Genomic DNA, 21,552 nt, shown 5'->3' on the forward strand with positions numbered 1-21,552 from the left:
CCGATTGGAGGGGGCTGCCATGGACGTCACCCATCAGTGAGTATAATCAGCCTGCTGCCCTCGGAGAATACCTTCTACAGGTATGTAGCATTCGCTTTCCTTTCATAATAATTCCTAACATTGTTTGATTTTTGGCTGTGCCACCTTACATGATCCCTAAATAATTTTCCTCGGTGATGACTCCTAATGTAGAACCTAGCATCATGTAGCTATAATTTTAGTTATTTTTCCCAATGTACATCATTCTGTGCATGTCCACATGAAATTTCATTTGCCATTTGGATGCCCAGTGTTCAAGCCTCCCAAAGTCCTCCTGCATTGTCGCGCAGTCCTCATGCAATTTCACAGTTTGAATAATTTTGTGTCATCTGCAAATGTAATTCTCACTCATTGTTCCCATTTCCAGATCATTTATAAATATGTTGAAAAGCACCGGTCCCAGTACAGATCCTTGTGGCACTTTCACTTTCCTTCACAGATAGAATTCTCCATTTAACTCTACCTTCCATTTTCTATCCTTTAACCAGCTCCTAATCCACAACAGAACATTGGCTCCTATCCCATGGCTTTTTAGTTTTCTCAGGAGTCTCTCACAAGGGCTCCCCATTATCCACATGCTTATTCACGCCTTCAAAAAAGGTAGCAAATTGTTGAGGCAAGATTTCCCTTGGCTGAATCCATGTTGACTCTGTCCCATTAAACCATGTTTGTGTGTTCAATGATCTTATTCGTTATATTAGTTTCTGATCTTATTCTTTATATTAGTTTCCACTGTTTTGCCCAGCACTGACATTAGATGTACCAGTCTGTAATTTCCTGGATCACCCCTGGAACCCTTTTTAAAAATTGGCATTACATTGGCCACCTTCCAGTCTTCAGGTGCCGTGGACGATTTTAATCAATAACTTGTAAACCCAGAACCCAAACATCTCATAAATGCAGTGGATATGATTTTCTTTGACCTCAGCGGTGACTCTTTTCACATTGAGACACTCCTCAGTGGTTCACTGAAATCATCATCAGTTCAAATAATATCTCATCTCTTTAATATCTTACAAAAACATTTAAAAATGTTTTTACATTTTTATAAAAAGCTGCTTGGCTTTATCAGCAGAATATTAATCAGCTGAAGGACCCACACCAACATGATCCATGTTTTGGTAACCTGTATTGGGGCTTGGTCCTGTAAATAATAAAATTTGCTTTAATGCTAGTACAATCAAATGCAGTAGAATTATAAAAACTAAAAACTCACGCTTAACATATCTTCCTCACTAACCTCAGTTTATTATCTCATATATCCGTTTTCAAAATGGCGACCAGGACTAAGCATGCTGTCCTAATACTGATGTCATAACCTAACTGGCACCCGCAGCCTCTCCACTCTACTCACAAAATTTCTGAATTCAAGCCTCTCAGGTAAATTGTGTCCAATTGATGTATCCATCCCTGTTCCTTAATATTGAGTTAACTTATCAGCGTCCCCTCCCTTCCACCCCAATTCAATTTTGTCTATAACCCTCCACCTTAAATCAGAAGTAGTGTGAGCTTTTTTCTACCCAATGGGCCACTAACAGAGCGGTCATAATTTTACAATTAATCTTTGATTTATGTTCATTTAATCAATATTTTATAGGTCTGCTAGATCTACCTATATATAGCGGTTCACAGGAACATAATATTGCATATACAACAAATTTAGATTCACATGTGGTGACATCAGATAAAATGTGCTGGATTTTTTAGATGTTCGGTTATATAGACAAGGAGATCATATAGGCAACACCGTTTATAGGAAAGATATTGCACGCAACACTTTTCTTTTTTATGGAAGTTTTCATCCATATCAATTGAAAAAAGCCTCCCTATAAGCCAGTTCTTAAGAATACGGAGGATTTGTTCCACAGATATGGAATTTGAGAGACATGCTGTAGAACTAATCAGCAGATTTCAAGAACATGGTTATCCTAAATCAGAACTAATCAGCAGATTTCAGGAACATGGTTATCCTAGATCTATAATTAAACAAGCATATCTCAGAGCTAAATTTGCTCAGCAGGAAGCACTTTTAAGTTATCAAGATACATCATGATTGTCTAAATTAGTGGCAGTAGTGCCCTAGACATTCCATATTAATTCAAAAAGGCAACCTGGACTAAGAACGCTGTCCTAATACTGACGTAGTACAGTGTTTCTTTTCAAACATTGAGAAGTGGTGACCCTGCACCCCTGCTTTAAAGATCGCCTTCTAATAGTATATCAAAAAGCTAGAACAGTGGGGGAAACCCTTTTCTATAAGAGGATTAATTACCCAGATATTACTGTGTCCAATTGATGTATTCATCGCTGTTCCTTAATATTAAGTAATTTATCGGTGTCCCCTCCTGAATTACTTTGGAAGCTGAAGCATATTGGGCCCCTTTTTCAATTGATTTTTTCAGATTACTTTGTCCAGTCTCTTGTTTTCACGCAATTTGATTATAGTAATTCTATCTATGCAGAGTGTAAAGAATATATCTTAAGGAAAATGCAGACTGCCCAAAATACTGTGGCTAGACTTGTCATGTATTTGAGAGGGCTACTCCTTTGCTGATACATTTGCATTAGCTTCCCATTGGGGCCAGGATTGTATCAAAATCTGTGCACTCATATTTCAGATTTTGTATGGTATTGCCCCTGACTATATGTTGCCCCGTGTTACTTTGCCTTCTTGCAATTAAATCTTTGGTGCAAGATATTCCCTGTGACTTCATTTTTCTGCCTTTAAGAAAGTAGTTTATAAATGTATATATTCAGCTACTTTTTCATACCAAGGTACTATATGGTTGAATTTGATGCCGAAAAATGTAAGATCCCAACATGATTATTTGTTTTTTTTATAAGTTGTTGAAATCTTTTCTATTCAAAAAATTTCTGTCAATTGATTCTGGTGCCTAATCTCCCCCTTCCATGCTCCCCATTAAGCTTTATTATTGAATTTTGTTATATATTTATGATTCTTTCCTTATTGATATGTGTGGGTTTATGTATTTTGTTTCATATTTTGTAATGTAAAATGCTCCCAGGTTAACAATCATCTGAAAATAGGCAGCCAGGTATAGTTGCCAAAAAAGTGTTTTTCAGGCAAGATTAGGCAAAGGACTTAGTGCCTAATTTACAAGTTGTTCTAACGATTCCTATGTGGTAAATGAGAGGAAACCCATTCAATTCCTGTGGGCTTCCTCATTTGCCGTGGGAATCACTAGCACAACTATGTACAAGAAGCCCTTAACCAGCTGGTGAGCTAATTTCAGCCATCTAAACCTGAACACTAAGTTTGTGGAGCTAAATCTAGCTGGCTAGATGTCAGAAATTTTTCAGCTGACTGATTTGGGTGCATGACCCATTTTGAAAATGTAGCCCTGGTTGACTTGCAGAAGGTGAATAGTTTTAATTTCTTATAAGTTAAAAAAAATGTATTACCTAGTTATGAATTTACTTTAATTTTTTTTTTCTTTTCTTTAGGACATAAAGATCAAGAATGCTTCCTCTTGGGCAAGCCTAGGTAAAGTGATTACTACTATTCCATCTACTATAAAATCATCTAATGACAGCTTTCAACAATTTAGAAAAGCTGCAATAGAAAAAGAAGAACGAGAAAAGGCTTTTAAAGCTCAGGAAATAAAGAGGCTACAAACAGAGCAAGCTGACCAAGAACCGCAAATCCTCCATCAGGAAAAACAAAGGTTTGTAATGCCACATAATCTTTTAAAGATGTAATGGAAAGGGCTCTCATTCCCTGATTTCCAGCCATTCTAGTTTCATCCTTCTGAAAGTAAGACTATTTCAAAATTTGAGAAAACTGCTGCCGTGGTCAAAAGCAACAAGAAGTTAAACACTGATGGTCGGTGAGTCTGCCAAGTGCAGACAATAAAAAAAAAAAGTTTGGTAGTAAGCCAGTAGAGGCATGGAGGGGTGAAAATAGAAGTTAGAAGGGCTCCCAACCCTCCTAATCTAAACTGCTACTTATCATGGATTTAACCTTAAGAGTTCTCAGACAGTGAGTTTGGAAGCGTTTCCCAATTGACTATCTTGCCACTTTTACCCAAGGAACCCATCCTTTATGGCATCTTGCATGAATTAGGACTGAGAGACGAGCCATTTAGGAGACAACAAAATAGCCAATAAGAGCACGCCTGCCTCGCCCTCGCCTAGTTCCAGATGGGTGGCTGAGATTACAGCAGAAATTCAGGCAGCACTGGCGCACACAGTGGGGAAACAAATTGCAATTGATAGTTGATAAATTAGATACCATGGAGCAGAGATTCACAACTCTTTCAGCTGATCTTCAGGTGGTGCCACACCAAGTTGGGGAGGTTGAGGACACGATGCAAATATTGGAGCATGATAAACCTCAGGTGGCAGGGAAGCTACAGAACCTAGAAGATAAATTGGATGAATTGGAAAACAGAGTGAGGAGGAACATCCTTCGTTTAGTGGGGCTGCCTGAGACTGTGGCAAATTGGGATTTGCGTATTTTTCTGGAAAAGTGGCTAATAGAGTCTTTACAACTTCCTTCAGAAACAGGGCCTCTGCGGATAGAGAGAGCCCATCGTCTTGGCAGATTTGTTTTGGTTTCAGTGCTTTTGGAAAATCAACCTATATTGTTGTGCAATGTTTATGCTCTCAATTCTTTTGACAAATCTTTTTACCAACAGCTTTTTCATCATATAAATGCTTTTGGGACATTCTCCTCTTAATGGGGGGTGATTTTAATGATATGGTGAATCCTAATCTGGATAGGTCCCATCCGACGGGGAGAGTACTTTCTAGAACATCAAGGGGAGTAAATATGATGTGTTCCTTACTGGATTTGTGGTGAATGTATGGCGAACTTTGCATCCATTGGATAGCGATTACATTCATATGTCCTGTGCCCATTCTACTCTGTCCCGGATCGATTATCTGCTCTTCTAAAGGAGTCTCCTGTCCTCGGTGGTAGGAACATAAATTGGGCCATTTATGATATCTGGCTGTGCATGGATGGCAGTGGATTTGTCATTGGGTTCTTCTGGTGGTGGTAGAAGACAGTGGAGATTTCCCCCTTCACAGGGATGGAAAATGTTTGCCTTTTTTGCTTTCTATATGGAAACTATATGCTGATAGTAAAAGGGAACATCTAGCTGATTCCCTCTTATTTTAGGAAACAGCAAAGGTGGTGCTCTGCAGGGAGATCATTTCTTATACAAGTTTTAAGAAGAAAATGTATCATAGGGAGGTACACCTTGAACGACAAGTGAACCTACTGTGTAGGTACAGGAGACATCTCTCTGTTCATCTTAAAGAACAGTTGTTGGAGGGTCACAGACATTGAATGAGCTTCTCCATCAGAATGCACAGAAATCTATTGGGTATTATAAGCACAAGCTATATTGATTTGCTAATAAAAGTAGTAGTTTAGTGGTTAAAATGGTTCAGCTGCATACGGGCCTTAACAAGATTGCTACCTTGAAGAATTCCTGGTGGGAGCTATTACATAGCGATAGGGGTTATTAATGCTATTTTGAAAGATTTTTCTGGCAACCTGTATTCCACCATGGGGGACTCCCTTCTGGATAGCGAAATGTATTTGTCCAGTCTGGATCTGCCATGGCTGCCGGATTCTGATGCAGCAATGCTTAATATGCCAATTCAGGTAGAGAAGGTAGAGTGGACTATACAGAAGAGCCTGTTTGGGAAAGCGCTGAGGCCATATGGGTGGTGCAGTGAATTTTATAAACTCTTGAGGGAGGAGATTAGCCCCATCTTGACATCCATTTTTAAGAACACTGTTCTTCAGGGATCTCTGCCTCCATGTCTTAATTTGGCTTAGATTGTGCTATTCTTGAAGCCTGGAAGGGCGTTGGATAGACTGGAGTCTTATAGACCAATATCTTTATTGCCCTACGAGGCCACGTTTTGGCCAAGATCCTGGCTAATAGGTAGGCCTGGGTCTTGCCCACTGTGTTGGCAGAACCACAGGCAGGTTTTATGTGTTGGTACATGATTTCTAAAAACATGGCAGATAATGGCTGCCCTGGAGTCGGTGCAGTCTTGGGGGACCCCCGCTCTGCTCATCAGCTTTGATGCTGAAAAAGCTTTTGACAGAGTAGAGTGGGGGTTTCTATTTGGGTCCTTGAAAGCCTGTGGCTTGGATGGTTTCTTTTCTAGTGCTGTCAAAGCATTATATGCAGCTCCATGAGCCCGGGTTTGTGCTAATGGCATCTTGTCTGATCCATTTGATATTGGTAGGGTTACACAACAGGGATGCCCGTTGTCGCCACTTTTATTTGTACTAACTCTTGATCCTCTGATTCGAGAGATCCTTTGTAACCCAGAGACGTGGGAAGCGACAGTTGGTGCCAGGGTCTTTAAATTGGTGGTCTTTGCTGAAGATTTATTGGTGTTCCCTTCTCAGCCTCATTCTTCCCTTCCTGCTCTGCTGGAAAGTTTTAAAGAGCACGATGATTTCTCAGGGTTCTGTCTCAATCTCGAGTTCAGCTTTCCTGTGCAGAGGCTGGGGACCTTCTTTTTGTTGCACTGGGCGGAGGACTCTTTTCATAAGTACATAAGTATTGCCATACTGGGACAGACCAAAGGTCCATCAAGCCCAGCATCCTGTTTCCAACAGTGGCCAATCCAGGACATAAATATCTGGCAATATCCCAAAAAAGTACAAAACATTTTATACTGCTTTTCCCAGAAATAGTGGATTTTCCCCAAGTTTATTTAATAATGGTCTATGGACATTTAATTTAGGAAGCTGTCCAAACCTTTTTAAAACTCCGCTAAGCTAACTGCCTTTACCACATTCTCTGGCAACGAATTCCAGAGTTTAATTACACATTGAGTGAAGAAACATTTTCTCCGATTCGTTTTAAATTTACTACATTGTAGCTTCATCGCATGCCCCCTAGTCCTAGTATTTTTGGAAAGCGTAAACAGACGCTTCACATCTACCCGTTCAACTCCACTCATTATTTTATAGACCTCTATCATATCTCCTCTCAGCCGCCTTTTCTCCAAGCTGAAGAGCCCTAGCCGCTTTAGCCTTTCCTCATAGGGAAGTCGTCCCATCCCCTTATCGTTTTCATGGCCCTTCTCTGCACTTTTTCTAATTCCACTATATCTTTTTTGAGATGCAGCGACCAGAATTGAACACAATATTCAAGGTGCGGTCGCATCATGGAGCGATACAAAGGCATTATAACATCCTCATTTTAACTATGTATGTTACTATTCCTTTCCTAATAATACCTACCATTCTATCCTACCATTCTATTTGCTTTCCTAGCCGCAGCAGCACACTGAGCAGAACGTTTCAACGTATCATCAATATCGACACCTATCTGGAAGTGCATTTAACTGTGGATCCTGGTCGGCTGTACCGTTTAAATGTTGATAGGATGCTTTGAAGCACACAGGAACAGTTGAATCATTGGAGAATGATGCCCCTGTCCTTGATAGGTTGCATTAATTTGTATTGTATGTTTTTTCCCCCACTATGGTTATAAATGCTACAGTCCTTGCCCCTTCATTTGCTGCGCAAAGATCTTAAGGCCTTGCAAAGGTTTCTTGCGCAGTTCTGTTGGGGGGGGGGGGGGGAGAAACCCAAAATGTGTTGGAATTACATGATTGGCTCTTGGAAACAGGCGGGCTTGGGCATCCCTGATTTGAAGCGATATAATCAAGCATGTCTTCTGAGACACTTAAGAGACTGGCACCTGAGCTTAGGCAATTTGACGGATTTGTCATTGGAAAGGGCCTATTTCTCTCCTTGGCATCTGAATTATCTCCTTCACGTGGAGCTGGGCCGCTTACCTTCTTGGATTCATAGGAGCTCGTGGGCATTGTGGAGGAACTGCTGCCTCAGTGGAATCAAGTAGCTGCTAGTAGCATTTTGCTTCCTATAGTGGGTAATGCAGAGTTTTTCCTTGGAATGGAAAGTGGAGTATTTAGCGGTAGAAAGCTCAGGGCGTCTTTCTTCTGGAATATCTCGTAAAAGAGAATGAGACTTTCCTCACTTTTCCTGATTTGCAACAATGATGTAGTGCTACTTTGGCAGATCGCTTTGCCTATTTGCAGCTGTTGCATTATATCTCTTCACACAACGATACAATACATAGTCATCTATTGTTGCCATTCAGCCCTGCAGTTTTGGTTAGTTGTTGTCACTGGTTTTGAATACCCATTGTTGCACCACTAGCTTTTCCCGTTCCGTTTTTGTTTGTAACATTTGTTGTTCCACCTTAGCACCATTTGTTAGCCTTTGTTTGCCTTTGTTTCTCTTAGGGTATGTAGATAGTGCGCCTTTCTTCCCGCAGTGTTTCCGCCATTTTTTCATCATTTTTAATGCATAATTCTTTCACTTTAGTGGCGACTATGCTTACTAGTCAGATACCACTCACAGTATTTATTATTGGACCTCTAGCACAGTAGTCATAAGACAATCCGGTGACTTTTATATAGAAAGCTCTGTAAACATCTGGTAAGCATATGTTTTTAACCAACGGCCATACCACCATTTTCTTCTTTTTTTTCTCTCATGCAGCATTTTAGCTGTGTTTTTACCTTTTCTCTCTCTCTCTCTCTCTCTTTTTTTTTTTATTGAAAATATTTTTATTAAATTTTTTCGTGGAAATCCAACTATAAATTACAACATTTTTCTTCCTCCCACCCCCCTCATTTACAAACATCCCCATTCCAATACAGCGGGAGGTACATCACATTATGTCTACCATCCAAAGCTAGGCTAATCCTTTTGTCGTAATGATAATTAACCACCTCTCAGGTGGAATAATGCAGACCCTGTCTGCCAGCATAGCTTATACTGCGCAAAATCACATTTGTCTTCCCCATCATATGCATTGTATTGACAATACCATTCTTCTCCCTTCTCCTAATACCCCCCCCCCATTCCCTTTCCCCCCCTTACCTCCCCCCTACCCCTCTACCCCTCAAGGCCTGGTATTCCTATGCAAAGAGTGGTTGTTACTTGCTCATTGCTGATGGTACTCTGTTTCACCGTCATAAACCTCCTAATTGATTGAGAACCCTACTGCGTGCCCTTGGGGCCAAAACTTGTATGTAAGCTTTCCATATCAGATAGAACTTTTTTTGTTTCTTAAAGTTCCATTGAACTTCTCTCAGCTCCATGAATAACAACGCATGTATTCTATTACGCCATTGCCAATATGAAGGCGCCTCTTGACTGACCCAATTTGTTAAAATGCATTTTTTCCCTATTAAAAACGCTCTGTACAATAAAAGATCAAGATGGGCATCCCCAGGACCTCCCATTGTCTCCTTACCTAATAATACATTTTCTGGGCTCATTGTGATAGGTCTGTGCAATATTTGTGTCATAAACCTATGTATCTCCCCCCAGAATTGTTGTATATTGGGGCAATCCCACATGGCGTGAAAGTATGTGCATTGTGGTCCTCCACACTTTCCACACTGCGGGGAGTCTATTCCTCCCATACAATACAGTCTATATGTGGAGGTATAGGCCCGGAACAATACTCTGCCTTGGCACTCTCTTAACTCTGCATTACTTATTCTCTGTGGAATATGCCTCATACTACTTAGTACTCTTTGTGCAGTGATTCCTTTGTTTAAGTCTTCTGTCCACTTCTCCTGTAAGTGTGTTTGCATTCTATGTGATATACTAAGCATAAGTCGTCTCTGTATTAAAGAAATGGTTATAGGTTCCTCTGAAGGTACCTCAAACAATTTTTCTATCATGGTAAGTACATCAATAGTTAGAGATTGGCGTGGTAGACTTTCAATATAATGTGAGATCTGTCGATATGCAAATTTGTCTATCCACTGAAGCTCCCCCAAACCTAACGATTCCAATTTCTTGACACACCCATCCGATTCCACAATGTCCTGGAGGAGAGTAAGCCCGTGCTGCTGCCATCGTCTAAATCTTGGGCCATCTATACCCGGTAAAAATTCACCATTCCCTATTATAGGCAGTAGTCTACTGTAGTGTTCATCAAACTTCCAAATCCTGCCCAAATCTCGCCATACCAATCTAAGGGGTCTGATCACCACACTCCTCCGTAAATGTGCTGGCAACAACTTTAACTTTGCTTGTAGCACATATTGTAATTTCAGGGGGTGTACCCACTGCTCTTCCATCGTCCTTGGGGTATAATGTGAGGTTCCCATCACCCAATCCCCTATATGTCTCAGCAAACTCGCTTTGTTGTAGCGTGTTAAATCTAACACCCCAAATCCTCCTCTACTCCATGGGTCCAATAGGTTTTGCCATTTGATCTGTGGACGTCTCCTAGTCCAAAAGAATCTGGAAAGGAGGCCCATCAGCTTTTTCCAATCTCTTTGTGTCAGATACAGTGGTAAGATCTGAAAACAATACAGCCACCTTGGAAACAAGATCATATTATACAACGAGATCCTCCCTGATAATGACAATGGTAGATTTATCCACCTCTCTAGCATCTGTTTCGTATGTTCTAACAATTGAGCTATATTTAATGAGTACAATTTGTCCGGATCTCCTGGTAGCTGTATGCCAAGATATTTAAACGAACAATTCGTTCTCTTAAAGGGGCACCCTAAGTTTGCCCATTCCTCCTCAGACATCCATAAGGCCTGAGCCTCCGACTTATCTAAATTTAAGCAGAATCCTGAGTAATCCCCATATTCCCTAAAAATTTCCAAAAGTGTTGCCAATGAGTCTTTTGGGGTCCTAAGAATGACTAACAGATCGTCCGCAAATGCTGAGATTTTAAATTGTTCCGTCCCTATATTTACTCCCTGTATCTCCTCTAGATTCATAATATCCCGAATTAAAGGGTCTAACGCCAGTACAAACAGGAGTGGCGAAAGTGGGCAGCCTTGTCTCGTGCCTCTGTAAATTGAAAATTGACAAGAGGTCACTCCATTTACGGATATCTCTGCTATTGGGTTCTTGTATAAAGCCTGTATGGCTTCCTTAAAAAATCCTCCAATACCATATTCCTCTAAGACCCCAAACAAAAAGTCCCATCTCACTCTGTCAAATGCTTTATGTGCATCAAAGCTAATAAGGAGTGAGGAGGTTTTCATGTATTTGACCTGCTCCAGCGCCAGTAGTATCTTTCTCAGATTTTTTGCCACTGATCTTTCCCTAACAAACCCCACCTGTGGGTCTGATATCAAGTGTGGGAGGAATCTGGCCAGTCTGTTGGCCAGTATCTTGGCCAACAGCTTAGCTTCAAATGATAACAGAGAAATGGGCCTGTAAGATTCTGCCTTGCTGGGATCTTTCCCGGGCTTCAACAGCACAATTATTTGTGCCAATCTCAGCGAGGTCGGCAACTCTCCTCCAAGGACATGCAAGTTAAGTGCCCTAGTCACACAGGGAGTAATATCCTCCACCAAAATTTTATACCACTCTGCTGTGAACCCATCCACTCCTGGCGATTTATGCAAGGCACTAGCCCTTATATTCCAACTAACTTCATCCTCTGTGATTTCCTCCTCCAGGACTTCTTGCTGACTCCTCAGAAGCCGTGGTAGTTTTAGCCCCTCTAAATATGTCTTTGCCTCTAACCCCTCCTCCACAGGTGGTGCATACAATTGAGCATAAAAGTTTTCAAATACTTTTCCAATCTCCATATTCTTGTGATGACTCACTCCCTGTTTATCCTGTATATGTGATATCCATCGTCTGCCTCCCGCTTGTTGCGCCAGCCTCGCCAATAACTTCCCCTGCTTGTTAGCGTGTTTATACAACTGGTATTTGTAATATGTCTGAGATTGCTGTGTGCGGGTGTGCACTAAATGATTTAATTCAATCTGTGCCATCAAATATGCTTTTTTATGAGCAGTAGAATGGGTTTGCCCATAAGTTTGCCTCAGCGTGCGTACCCTTGCTTCCAGCCTAAGCATTTCAGCCTCTCTTACTTTCTTTCTATGGGCGGAATATGAGATAATATGACCTCTCAATACCGCCTTGGCAGCCTCCCAAAAAAGCACGGGGTCAGACTGAAAGCTGGCTCTATTTAGCTCTGCATAATCCTTCCATTTCTCCTTCATAAAGGAGTGGAATTGTGCATCATAGTAAAGCTTCCTCGGGAATCTCCACCTAAACGGTCTCTTTGGTGAGTCCCCCCACTCTATTGTAACCCAAATCAAAGCATGATCTGACACTTGTGTGGGCCCTATCGCTGCCTCTACCAAATGTGTAGCACTATTCTGTGACGTAAGTATGTAGTCAATACGGGACTGCGTCCCATGGGCCCTGGAGAGATGCGTAAAATCTCGTTCTCCTGGATGCAGCAGTCTCCAGGAGTCCACCAAGTCCAGGCTCGAGCATATCCAGGGTACCCCCTTACTGTAATTCACTGGTCTTACTCGTGTGGGACCCGTGCTATCCATCAGTGGGTCAAACACCATATTAAAATCCCCCCCCATGATCGTTGGGAGTCGCCCAAAACTTTGCACTTGCTTAACAAGGGTCTGGTAAAATGCTTTGTCATATTGATTTGGAGCATATACATTAACCAGCAAAAGAGGTTTTCCTTGTAGGGTGATATGCTGAATTATATATCGCCCTTGTAGGTCTACCATTTTACGGTTTAAGACATATTGTAATCCTTTGCGGAACAGTATTGCTACTCCTGCCTTTTTATTTGGTGCTGGACTATCTATCACTTCATTGACCCACCATTTACCCAGCTTCCTATGTTCCAAAGAGTCTAGATGTGTTTCCTGCAGAAAGGCTATTTGCGCTTTATGTCTATTCAATGTTTGCAGAATCTTAGATCGTTTGAGAGGAGAGTGTATCCCCCCCACATTCCATGAAATTACCTTTACCATTACGTTTCTTTTAGCCTCTCAGCTACTGATATGGCATGTTGATTATACTTCCCTGTTGAAGAGAGGTATCCCAGCTTACCCCTCCTCCCATTTTTCTCTTGTAACAAATTGTTCCCTCTTTTTATCCGTAACATCCTCCTCCTCTTGGCCTTTTGAAATCCCCTAACCCTCCCTCTCCCCCCCCTCCCTCCCTTGTCCCCCATATTCCCTTCCTTCCTCTGCCCCTTGAGTTCTATATGAACTCCTCACGTATAGGCACCCTCCCTCCTTCATTTAAATTACTTTCTATATGTTTAACTGGTAACATCTTTCTAATCCCACCCAGCTATACAGTGCACAACCCGCAAACAAATTAAGAAATAACAGAAAATAAATATAACAGTCAACAAAGAACTGTGTCACTAGTCTCAGCTCTGCAACCTTACTCCGCAGTGATTATCCATTTGACCTTTGAATGGAGGTTGTTCCCGTTGTGGACTCTCTCTGCCATTCAGGATAGTTGTTCTATATCTTAGTTGTTTTATGTTCAGACCCCAATTCGTAATGTCTCATGTCTTGGTCACTACTTTCTGTAACCAGTTCCAGGCACTTTACTGTAAATCTCCGTTTTAAGTCTGATTCCAGTGTTATGTTATTTGATATTCCAGCCGTGCTTCGGCTCGCCGTCCGCCAGTTCCATGTCACTCTCGGCCTTCAATCTTTTTACTCCTTTGTCTTTGGCAGTAAGCTGTTAACAAATTCTTGCGCCTTTGCTAATTCTTCAAATGCTTTCTCTGATCCTTCGTGGGTCACCCGTAATTTAGCGGGGTACACCAGTGCAAATCTGATCTTTCGGGCATGCAGTTCAGCACATATAGGCGCATAAGCCCTCCTCGCCGCCGCCACTCTGGCCGAATAATCTTGAAAGCAGAGCACGTTGTTCCCTTCATATTGAAGCTTTTGGCCCGATCGCATAGCTCTCAATATCGCTTGTTTATGTCCATAGTTTAAAATCTTTAGGATCACTACTCTCGGTCTGCTATTTGTATTTCTTTTCGGCCCTACTCTATGGGCCCTCTCCACTCTTAACGGCCCCAACGCAACGTTTAGCTGTAAGGCCTTCGGGAGCCACCTCTCCAGTAACTCCACCAGCTCTGAATCTCTCAGGTGCTCCGGTAATCCGATGAGACGTAAATTGTTACGTCTGGACCGATTTTCCAAGTCGTCCAGTTTTTGCTCAAGCTCGGCCATTTTTCTCACCATCTCCTCCATAGGCTTCGCCGTTTCTATGGCTTTGTCCTCCACATCACTAAGTCTCTGCTGCAGGTGGTCTAGGTCTAAGTGAAAACCGTCCAGCCGTTCATGGGCTTCTTCAGCTCTATCATATAGGGCTTGCAGCTTCTTATCTAGCGCAGCTTCTACTGCAGCGGTTACCTCCGCTGTTATCTCCGCCGTCCATGCTGAACACACCGAGGAGCAAGGTTCGTCCGCCATTTTGTTCTCCCCGCTCTTATGCTTGTCCCTGTCTTTCCTCGGTATTCTGGAGGCCATTATAGCGAATTTTGCCCAGTAAGTGTTGGTTGTCTCTTCTTTAACTTTCCGCACTGTTCCAGCCGTTTCCTCGGGTCGGATCAGGCCCTTATTTGTTCGATTAGTGAGTTCGATTCTCTGGAGGGTTGGGAGCTTCGCTTCTCAGCGACTGCTCTCTCCCATGGCACCACGTGATCTATCCTCTTTTTTTTTTTAAACCAGATATTAGTTCATGGGTATATGTCTGTTTTACATTTGTTTTGAAATTTTTTAGGGTGTATTTATCCCTCCCAATATAGTGATCCACCCACCAATACCTAGGAAGAAATAAATCACCCAAGGTTGCAGCAGTTTGCTCTTTATTAGATACCTTATTTCTTATCAAGTATTTGTACAATTAGCAGATCAGTGATATCTCATTGGGAATACAAAGTATTGCTACACAAAATTACTTCTATATCTGAGACTCCAAAGAATATACAAGCAACATGTACAATCAATTGCTTATGGGAATACAGTACCACAGCTACACATAGGTGTTCTCTGTGTCTGAGTTTATAATGCTTTATTTTATGTTTTCACCCTCACCACAAATTACCAGCTAAAGCCACTTTACAGATATAAAAGACTCAAGGGTACTTATGAGAAAGCAATAGGATTACTTGCCAATTCAGATACAATAGGATTACTTCCCAATTGATTGGTTTCTCATGGGAGAGCAGCCCTGCTTGCATAAAGGTGCTGGCTGTGACTGTCTCACTCCAAAGAAATAGGAAGTACTATCACTTATATACGCTCATTAACATAACAGATCATTCTAACAATCCCATTTATTGGATATATGCTAATGTAATGGTTAACACTGATTGGCTATGGTAATGAGTTGATTAGTATTTACTGGAAAAGCTTAATAACAGACTAGCTTTTACTGGAAGACTAACCAGCTTATTTTCGAAGGAGATCGCTGGCCATCTTCCAACACAAATCAGGAGATGGCCGGCCATCTCCTGAAGCCGGCGAAATCAGTATAATGGAAAGCCAATTTTGGCCGGCTCCAACTGCTTTCCGTTGCAGAGCCGGCCAAAGTTAAAGGGGGCATTTCGGAAGGGTATGTGAGGCAGGATGGAGGCGTTAAGACATGGCCGGCTTCAGCTGATAATGGAAAAAAGAAGGCTGGTTCTGAGGAGCATTTCGCCAGCTTCACTTGGTCCATTCTTTTTTAGGACCAAGTCTCAAAAAAGTGCCCCAATTGACCAGATGACCACTGGAGGGAATCGGGGATGACCTCCCCTTACTCCCCCAGTGGTCACCAACCCCCTCCCACCCAAATACAAAAAATAAAACTTTTTTGCCAGCCTCTATGCCGGCCTGAAATGTCATACCCAGCTCCCTGACAGAAGTATGCAGGTCCCTGGAGCAGTTTTTAGTGGATGCAGAGCACTTCAGGCAGGTGAACCCAGGCCCATCCCCCCTACCTTTTACACTTGTGGTGGTAAATGGGAGCCCTCTAACCCCCCCAACCCACTGTACCCACATGTAGGTGCCCCCCTTCACCCATAAGGGCTATGGTAATGGTGAAGAGTTGTGGGGAGTGGGTTTTGGGGGGATTTGGGGGGCTCAGCACCCAAGGTAAGGGAGCTATGCACCTGGGAGCTATTTTTATTTTTTAGACGTGCCCCCTGGGATGCTCGGTTGGTGTCCTGGCATGTCAGGAGGACTGGTGCACTACAAATGCTGGCTCCTCCCATGACCACATGCCTTGGATTTGGCTGGGTTTGAGATGACCGGCCTCAGTTTCCATTAGCGGCGAAAACCGATGCCGGCCATCTCAAACCCGGCCATCTCTGACATTTGGCCAGCCCCAACCGTATTATCGAAACAAAAGATGGCCAGCCATCTTTTTTGATATTACGGTTCAGGACCGCCTTTTGCGGCGCTGGCCATATAGATGGCCGGTGCCGTTCGATTATGCCCCTCTAAGTCATCTTCCTGAGGAGTTATCTTGTTCTGTTTTTCACCAAAACATCTGTGACCACCATGTTGCTAAACGATGTTACTCTGTTTTTCCACCTACACCCATTCCTCTTTCTGCTGCATGAATGTCACAACAGCAGGGCCGGTCTTAGGCAGAGGCGACCAAGGCAGCCGCATAGGGCCCCGCGCTTAAGGGGGCCACACTTTTAAGGGGGCCCTGCGCAGCGCGCCTCAACTCTGCCTCTCCGACCGACCCCTGCTCGGTCTGCATCATGATTTGATCTCGCTCAGCCGCTCCGCTTCCGCCACCGGTCCGGTGCCCACCCACCGCTGAGCCCGCTGTCAGCTCCTGCCTCCCCGGACCCTGACAGTTGCAGCGACGGCCCCGACAGACAGTAGGAGCGACGGCCCGGCCCTGACAGACAGTTGCAGGCTTGCAGCGACGGCCCCGGCCCCCGACAGTCAGAATTGCAGCGATGGCTCACCCCAGCTTTTCACTTCCCGCTCAATGACCCGCCTTCCTTCTGATGAGGTATTTCCTGTTTCCGCGAGGTCAGGCGGGAGTCACTGAGCGGGAAGGGAAAACTGGAGCCTGGTTGGAGGTGAGCCATCGCCATCGCTGGTGCCTGGTGCGAGTCGACAAAATAAAATAAAGTGAAGTGGAGCTGCTCAGCTGGAGCAAGTTTGTGCCACTGCCTCCTGCACTGCCATTCAAAGGCAAGCCAGGTATGATGATTATTAGCTTTTCTATAAGGTGGATAATAAAACCATGGAACCAAGATAATATGCTACCAGACAGTGATACCTAATTCATTTAACCTAAATAATAAAATCCTGTGGTCGACTAAATTGAACGCATGGGATAGATTGCATTGTATAACAATCGCATTTTGACCTAGACTTAATAAAGATTTACCCTGTGCAACTATTTTCTGTACTATAATTTTTCCAGATCAAGCAATTTAACAATATACCCTGCCATTATTTTCACCAATAAGGGAATAGATGCAATTGGACAGTAATTAGCAATTTTTCCTTGGGGTTTTTAGGAGTAGGAGTTAAAACAATAATAGTAATGTGATGGAAAAACTCCGTTAGTTAAACAGTTGTGTAGCCATACTGTTAATCTAGAAACCATAGTCCCATTCATGTTGTTCATAATATATGTAGAACAGCTATCCAGGCTACAGCTCTTCTTGATAAATCTAGTATCCTTCATATTCATGGGCAAAACGCCCTCCCAAAAAGTCAGTTGGTAGGTATATCACATAATACTTACGACATCTCAAAATCCATGTCATGGTCTGCAGTTCCATTTACACAAACCTGGAGCTAGGGTGGGTGGGGGCGGGGCTAGGATGGGCCCCACCAAATTGGTCTGCATAGGGCCCCGCACTTGCTAAGACCGGCCCTGCACAACAGATCATGAGTTCTGCAGTCACACTTGAAGTTCAGGTTAAGGTCATGGGCCTGTAAGATTTTTGTAAGATTTTTTTCTCATTTTAGATCATGATCCAAAGTCTCAGGCCTTGAATCAAAGCTCATAGCTGTAATAATAATAGACAGTTTTTACCAACGGCCACTTATATGCAGCACTCAAGCCATATTTTTATCTTTCCCATTTTTTTATCATATATTAGCTTATGTTTATATGGCTGTTATTTTTAACCAGATATAAGATTATGGTTGTATGTCTGTCTTTTCTCCTTATGCTTAAATATTGTAAGTGAGATGGCACTTAGACCAATATGGTGCGGCACATTTCCACATGCATTTTTGGCTAACTCTGACCAATATTTTACATCACCCCTGCAGATCTAAAAGGTTTGACATATTTTCATATGTGAGATTTGACTCACTCTGTTAAGTAAATTTTTTTTATCCTCTATATATAATTTTGTCTCATTTCCTCTTTGGCAACATTTGCACATTAATATGTATTTTTGTTTGTCTTACTCCGTATATATATCCATACATACATATGTATTTTGTTTGTCTCACCATAAGTTGATATCCTATTTTTTGATTATAGATGAGTGAAGAATATCCACATACCCATCTGTACAACTAGTACCATCCATACTTTTATCCATAAACACAGGAAGGTACAAAATATTTTCAGTCTTTCATCCCTTCTTTTGATTTCATCTTTCTTTCTTTCTTAAACCGATTTTTGGCGAAATGTGGATCTATATGTAGAAATATATATATGATTTGTGATTTTTTTCATTCATTTACATGTTTATTTTGATAATATTTATTGTAAATATATAATTTTACTGTGTCACTGTACATTTCATTTTATGGTTACAATGTATCTTTTATCCTTTTCTTGATATATTTGTTTTATGGATATCCATAAGATTGGAGACCTTCACTGAAACATCTGCGAGTGTCCAATAGGTTCTGTTCCCGTCCGCGGATCTCGAACGTACCTAAATCTGCACTACCCAAGCTGCAAAGGACTCAAATACAAATCAACTTACGCATCCAGTTTCTCCTACATAAGCACACAACTGTGGAACGCATTACCAAAAGCATGGAAAACTACGTACGACCACATAAATGTCCGGGAAAAAAATAAAAACTAACCTGTTTAAAAAGGCATACCCTATCAATCCAACATAAATGCCTGATCTCTGCAACACAACAAAACTAAAGTACATAATGGACATAACACAACTCTTCCGTTGTACGATTCCCTAATGTGGCTGTGCCACATGAGCCTTACCTGACCACAATATCACTTTGTATTTGTTTACACCAGAGTCTGCAAACGCCTCTCCGGTACTATTTAAGCCACATTGAGCCTATAAATAGGTGGGAAAATGTGGGATACAAATGTAACAAATAAATTATGGCCTTTTTTATATATATATAATTTTTTCTTATGTAATTTTTGATAGTTTTTTTATGTATAGACTCCTGAGGCAGGCCATTGGGTCGAAACACGGCTGTGTTGACCATAGCACTGTTGTTGTCGATCAATAAATCTTCTAGACCATAGACAGCATCATCGTTTTTATTGAGTCACCTTCACTGGTCAACCTGTGACACTTTATCTCTTCCCTACCTAGAGGAAGTCTATCCTTTGGATTCGGGCAACAACTGAGAGGTCTCCTGGAGGGTGATGCCTTGGGCCAATTCTCTGTATCTTGATTTTTTGGGGAATTATCTAAGGGCAGACATTTGAAGAATTTTCGGAAGGTGGGGGAGCTCTGGGAAAGAGACTCAGGTTGAGCTATTCATTCTTGTTTTGCAGATGCTATTCGGGCAACTCCTCACCTGGTTCATGGTGCTGATTTACAGGAATGCCATTTTCATACTATTCATAGGGTTTGTTTCTCGCAACATCCTTATCCAGGGCGAGGTACAATATACACACATAAAAATACATAAAACATATTGCACAAAATAAAACAGCAAAATCCATGAGCAGAATATTCAAACAGCATAAGCAAAGAAAGACAGACAAAGCAAATGTCAGCAAACGGATCTCATGCTTCAGTCCAGCTGGCAAGCGGTTCCATTCAAAAGACCCAGCAATCGAAAAGGGCCCTTTCCTTGTCACTTCTAAATGAAATTGACTCACAGCAGGTACAATTCAGTTTCCAGCATTCATTGATCACAACTGTCTTAACGGAACATAACACTTAATAGTATTCTTCAAATACACAGTAGTATCATAAAATGTGATGGACCAACATCAACAATTTAAATTTCACCCTAAATGTTACTGGCAGCCAGTGCAGCTGCTTTAAGTGAGCTGAAACATGATCAGTTTTAAGCATGCCAAACACAAAGCGTACCGCTTAATTCTGCACAATTTGCAATGAATGGATTCAAGTTGTAGATAACCCCAGATACACAATATTACAGTAATCTAGGGCAGTTAACTCCATAGCCGCCTCTACTCTCACAAAATCCATCTCTGAAAGCAGACAATGCAATCTACTTAAAAGATGCAATTTAAAGGATGAAATTCGAATCAGGTGCTAAATCTGCGGTATGATTGTTGGGAAGAAGGTCAGTGGGTAGTGTGAGTGTTTAGTTTGGGGTCTTAAAAGTTGAAAACATATAGCATGGGGAATAATTCATAGATTAATTCCAATCCAGTTTTATCTATGGCTTTGTGTGATTTGTTAATGAGTATCGAACATAAGTCCTAATTAATTCATTAGTATTACTGGGATGTTTATCTGTTGGTGTGTTTATTGTGTCATCATTGAATTCCAGTGTATAAATAATACTTTTTGCTTTTTGTTATTAGCCATATATTGATAGTAGATGTACCATCCTCCTAAGGGACAACTGTTTTGAAAAGTTCTTGTTTTGTTTTCTTTTGCTTGCTATGAAAATATATATCTAGATATAGATATAAATATATTTCTCCGAGGACAAGCAGGCTGCTTGTTCTCACTGATGGGTTGACGTCCTCGGCAGCCCCCTCCATCGGAAAGTTTACTAGCAAAGGCCTTTGCTAGTCCTCGCGCGCCCATGCGCACTGCGCATGCGCGGCCGTCTTCCCGCCCGAAACCGGCTCGAGCCGGCCAGTCTTCTTTCGTCCGCGCTCGGTACGGTCGTGTTACGCCGTTCGTGCCCCAGAGAGTCGACCTCGCGCGTCCTTTTCGACGTATTTTTCATTGTTTTCTTCTAAAAAAGTTTGGGAACCCTTTCGGGTTTTCTGCCCTTCCCGTATTTTTCAAGTTTTTGCCCCGTAAGTTTTCTTTCGTTGTCGGGGTAGGCCTAGTTTGGCCTCGGTCGAGATTTTTCTCCCTCTAAATTTGGTGCTTCAATTTTCGCCATTTTGGCTTTTGATTTCGCCGGCGTGATTTTTCCGCCCATGACATCGAAGCCTTCCAGCGGCTTCAAGAAGTGCACCCAGTGCGCCCGGGTAATCTCGCTCACTGATAGGCACTCTGCATGTCTTCAGTGTCTAGGGGCCCAGCACCGCCCTCAGAACTGCAGTCTGTGTTCCCTGTTACAAAGGCGGACTCAGGTAGCGAGATTAGCCCAGTGGAACGTTTTGTTCTCGGGCTCTTCGTCGATATCGGCACCGGAGGCATCGAGTGCATCGACGTCAGCGTCCGGACCATCTTCCTTGGCTGCCGCTCCATCGACTGCATCGAGGCATCGGACCTCTGCATCGGCGCCGAGGCATCGGGCGACTGCATCGACGTCGGTGGTACCGAGACTTCGTCTGCTGATGTCGTCGGA

At 42.3% G+C, this 21,552-nt stretch overlaps 1 protein-coding gene across 1 annotated transcript in view; it reads left to right on the forward strand.

Moving 5' to 3' along the window:
- The window catches only part of LOC115459414 (bromodomain-containing protein 4-like), a gene marked incomplete at its 5' end in the record, with an annotated part of 60,077 nt that overhangs the window by 27,241 nt on the left and 11,284 nt on the right, over nucleotides 1–21,552 (forward strand). Inside the window, one exon of the mRNA XM_030189242.1 lies at nucleotides 3,505–3,725. Coding sequence (XP_030045102.1) covers nucleotides 3,505–3,725 — 221 coding nt within the window. The remainder of the gene's footprint in view (nucleotides 1–3,504; nucleotides 3,726–21,552) is intronic.

Source organism: Microcaecilia unicolor, unplaced genomic scaffold (genome assembly GCF_901765095.1).
Source record: "Microcaecilia unicolor unplaced genomic scaffold, aMicUni1.1, whole genome shotgun sequence".
In the NCBI taxonomy this organism is placed as follows: Eukaryota; Metazoa; Chordata; class Amphibia; order Gymnophiona; family Siphonopidae; genus Microcaecilia; species Microcaecilia unicolor.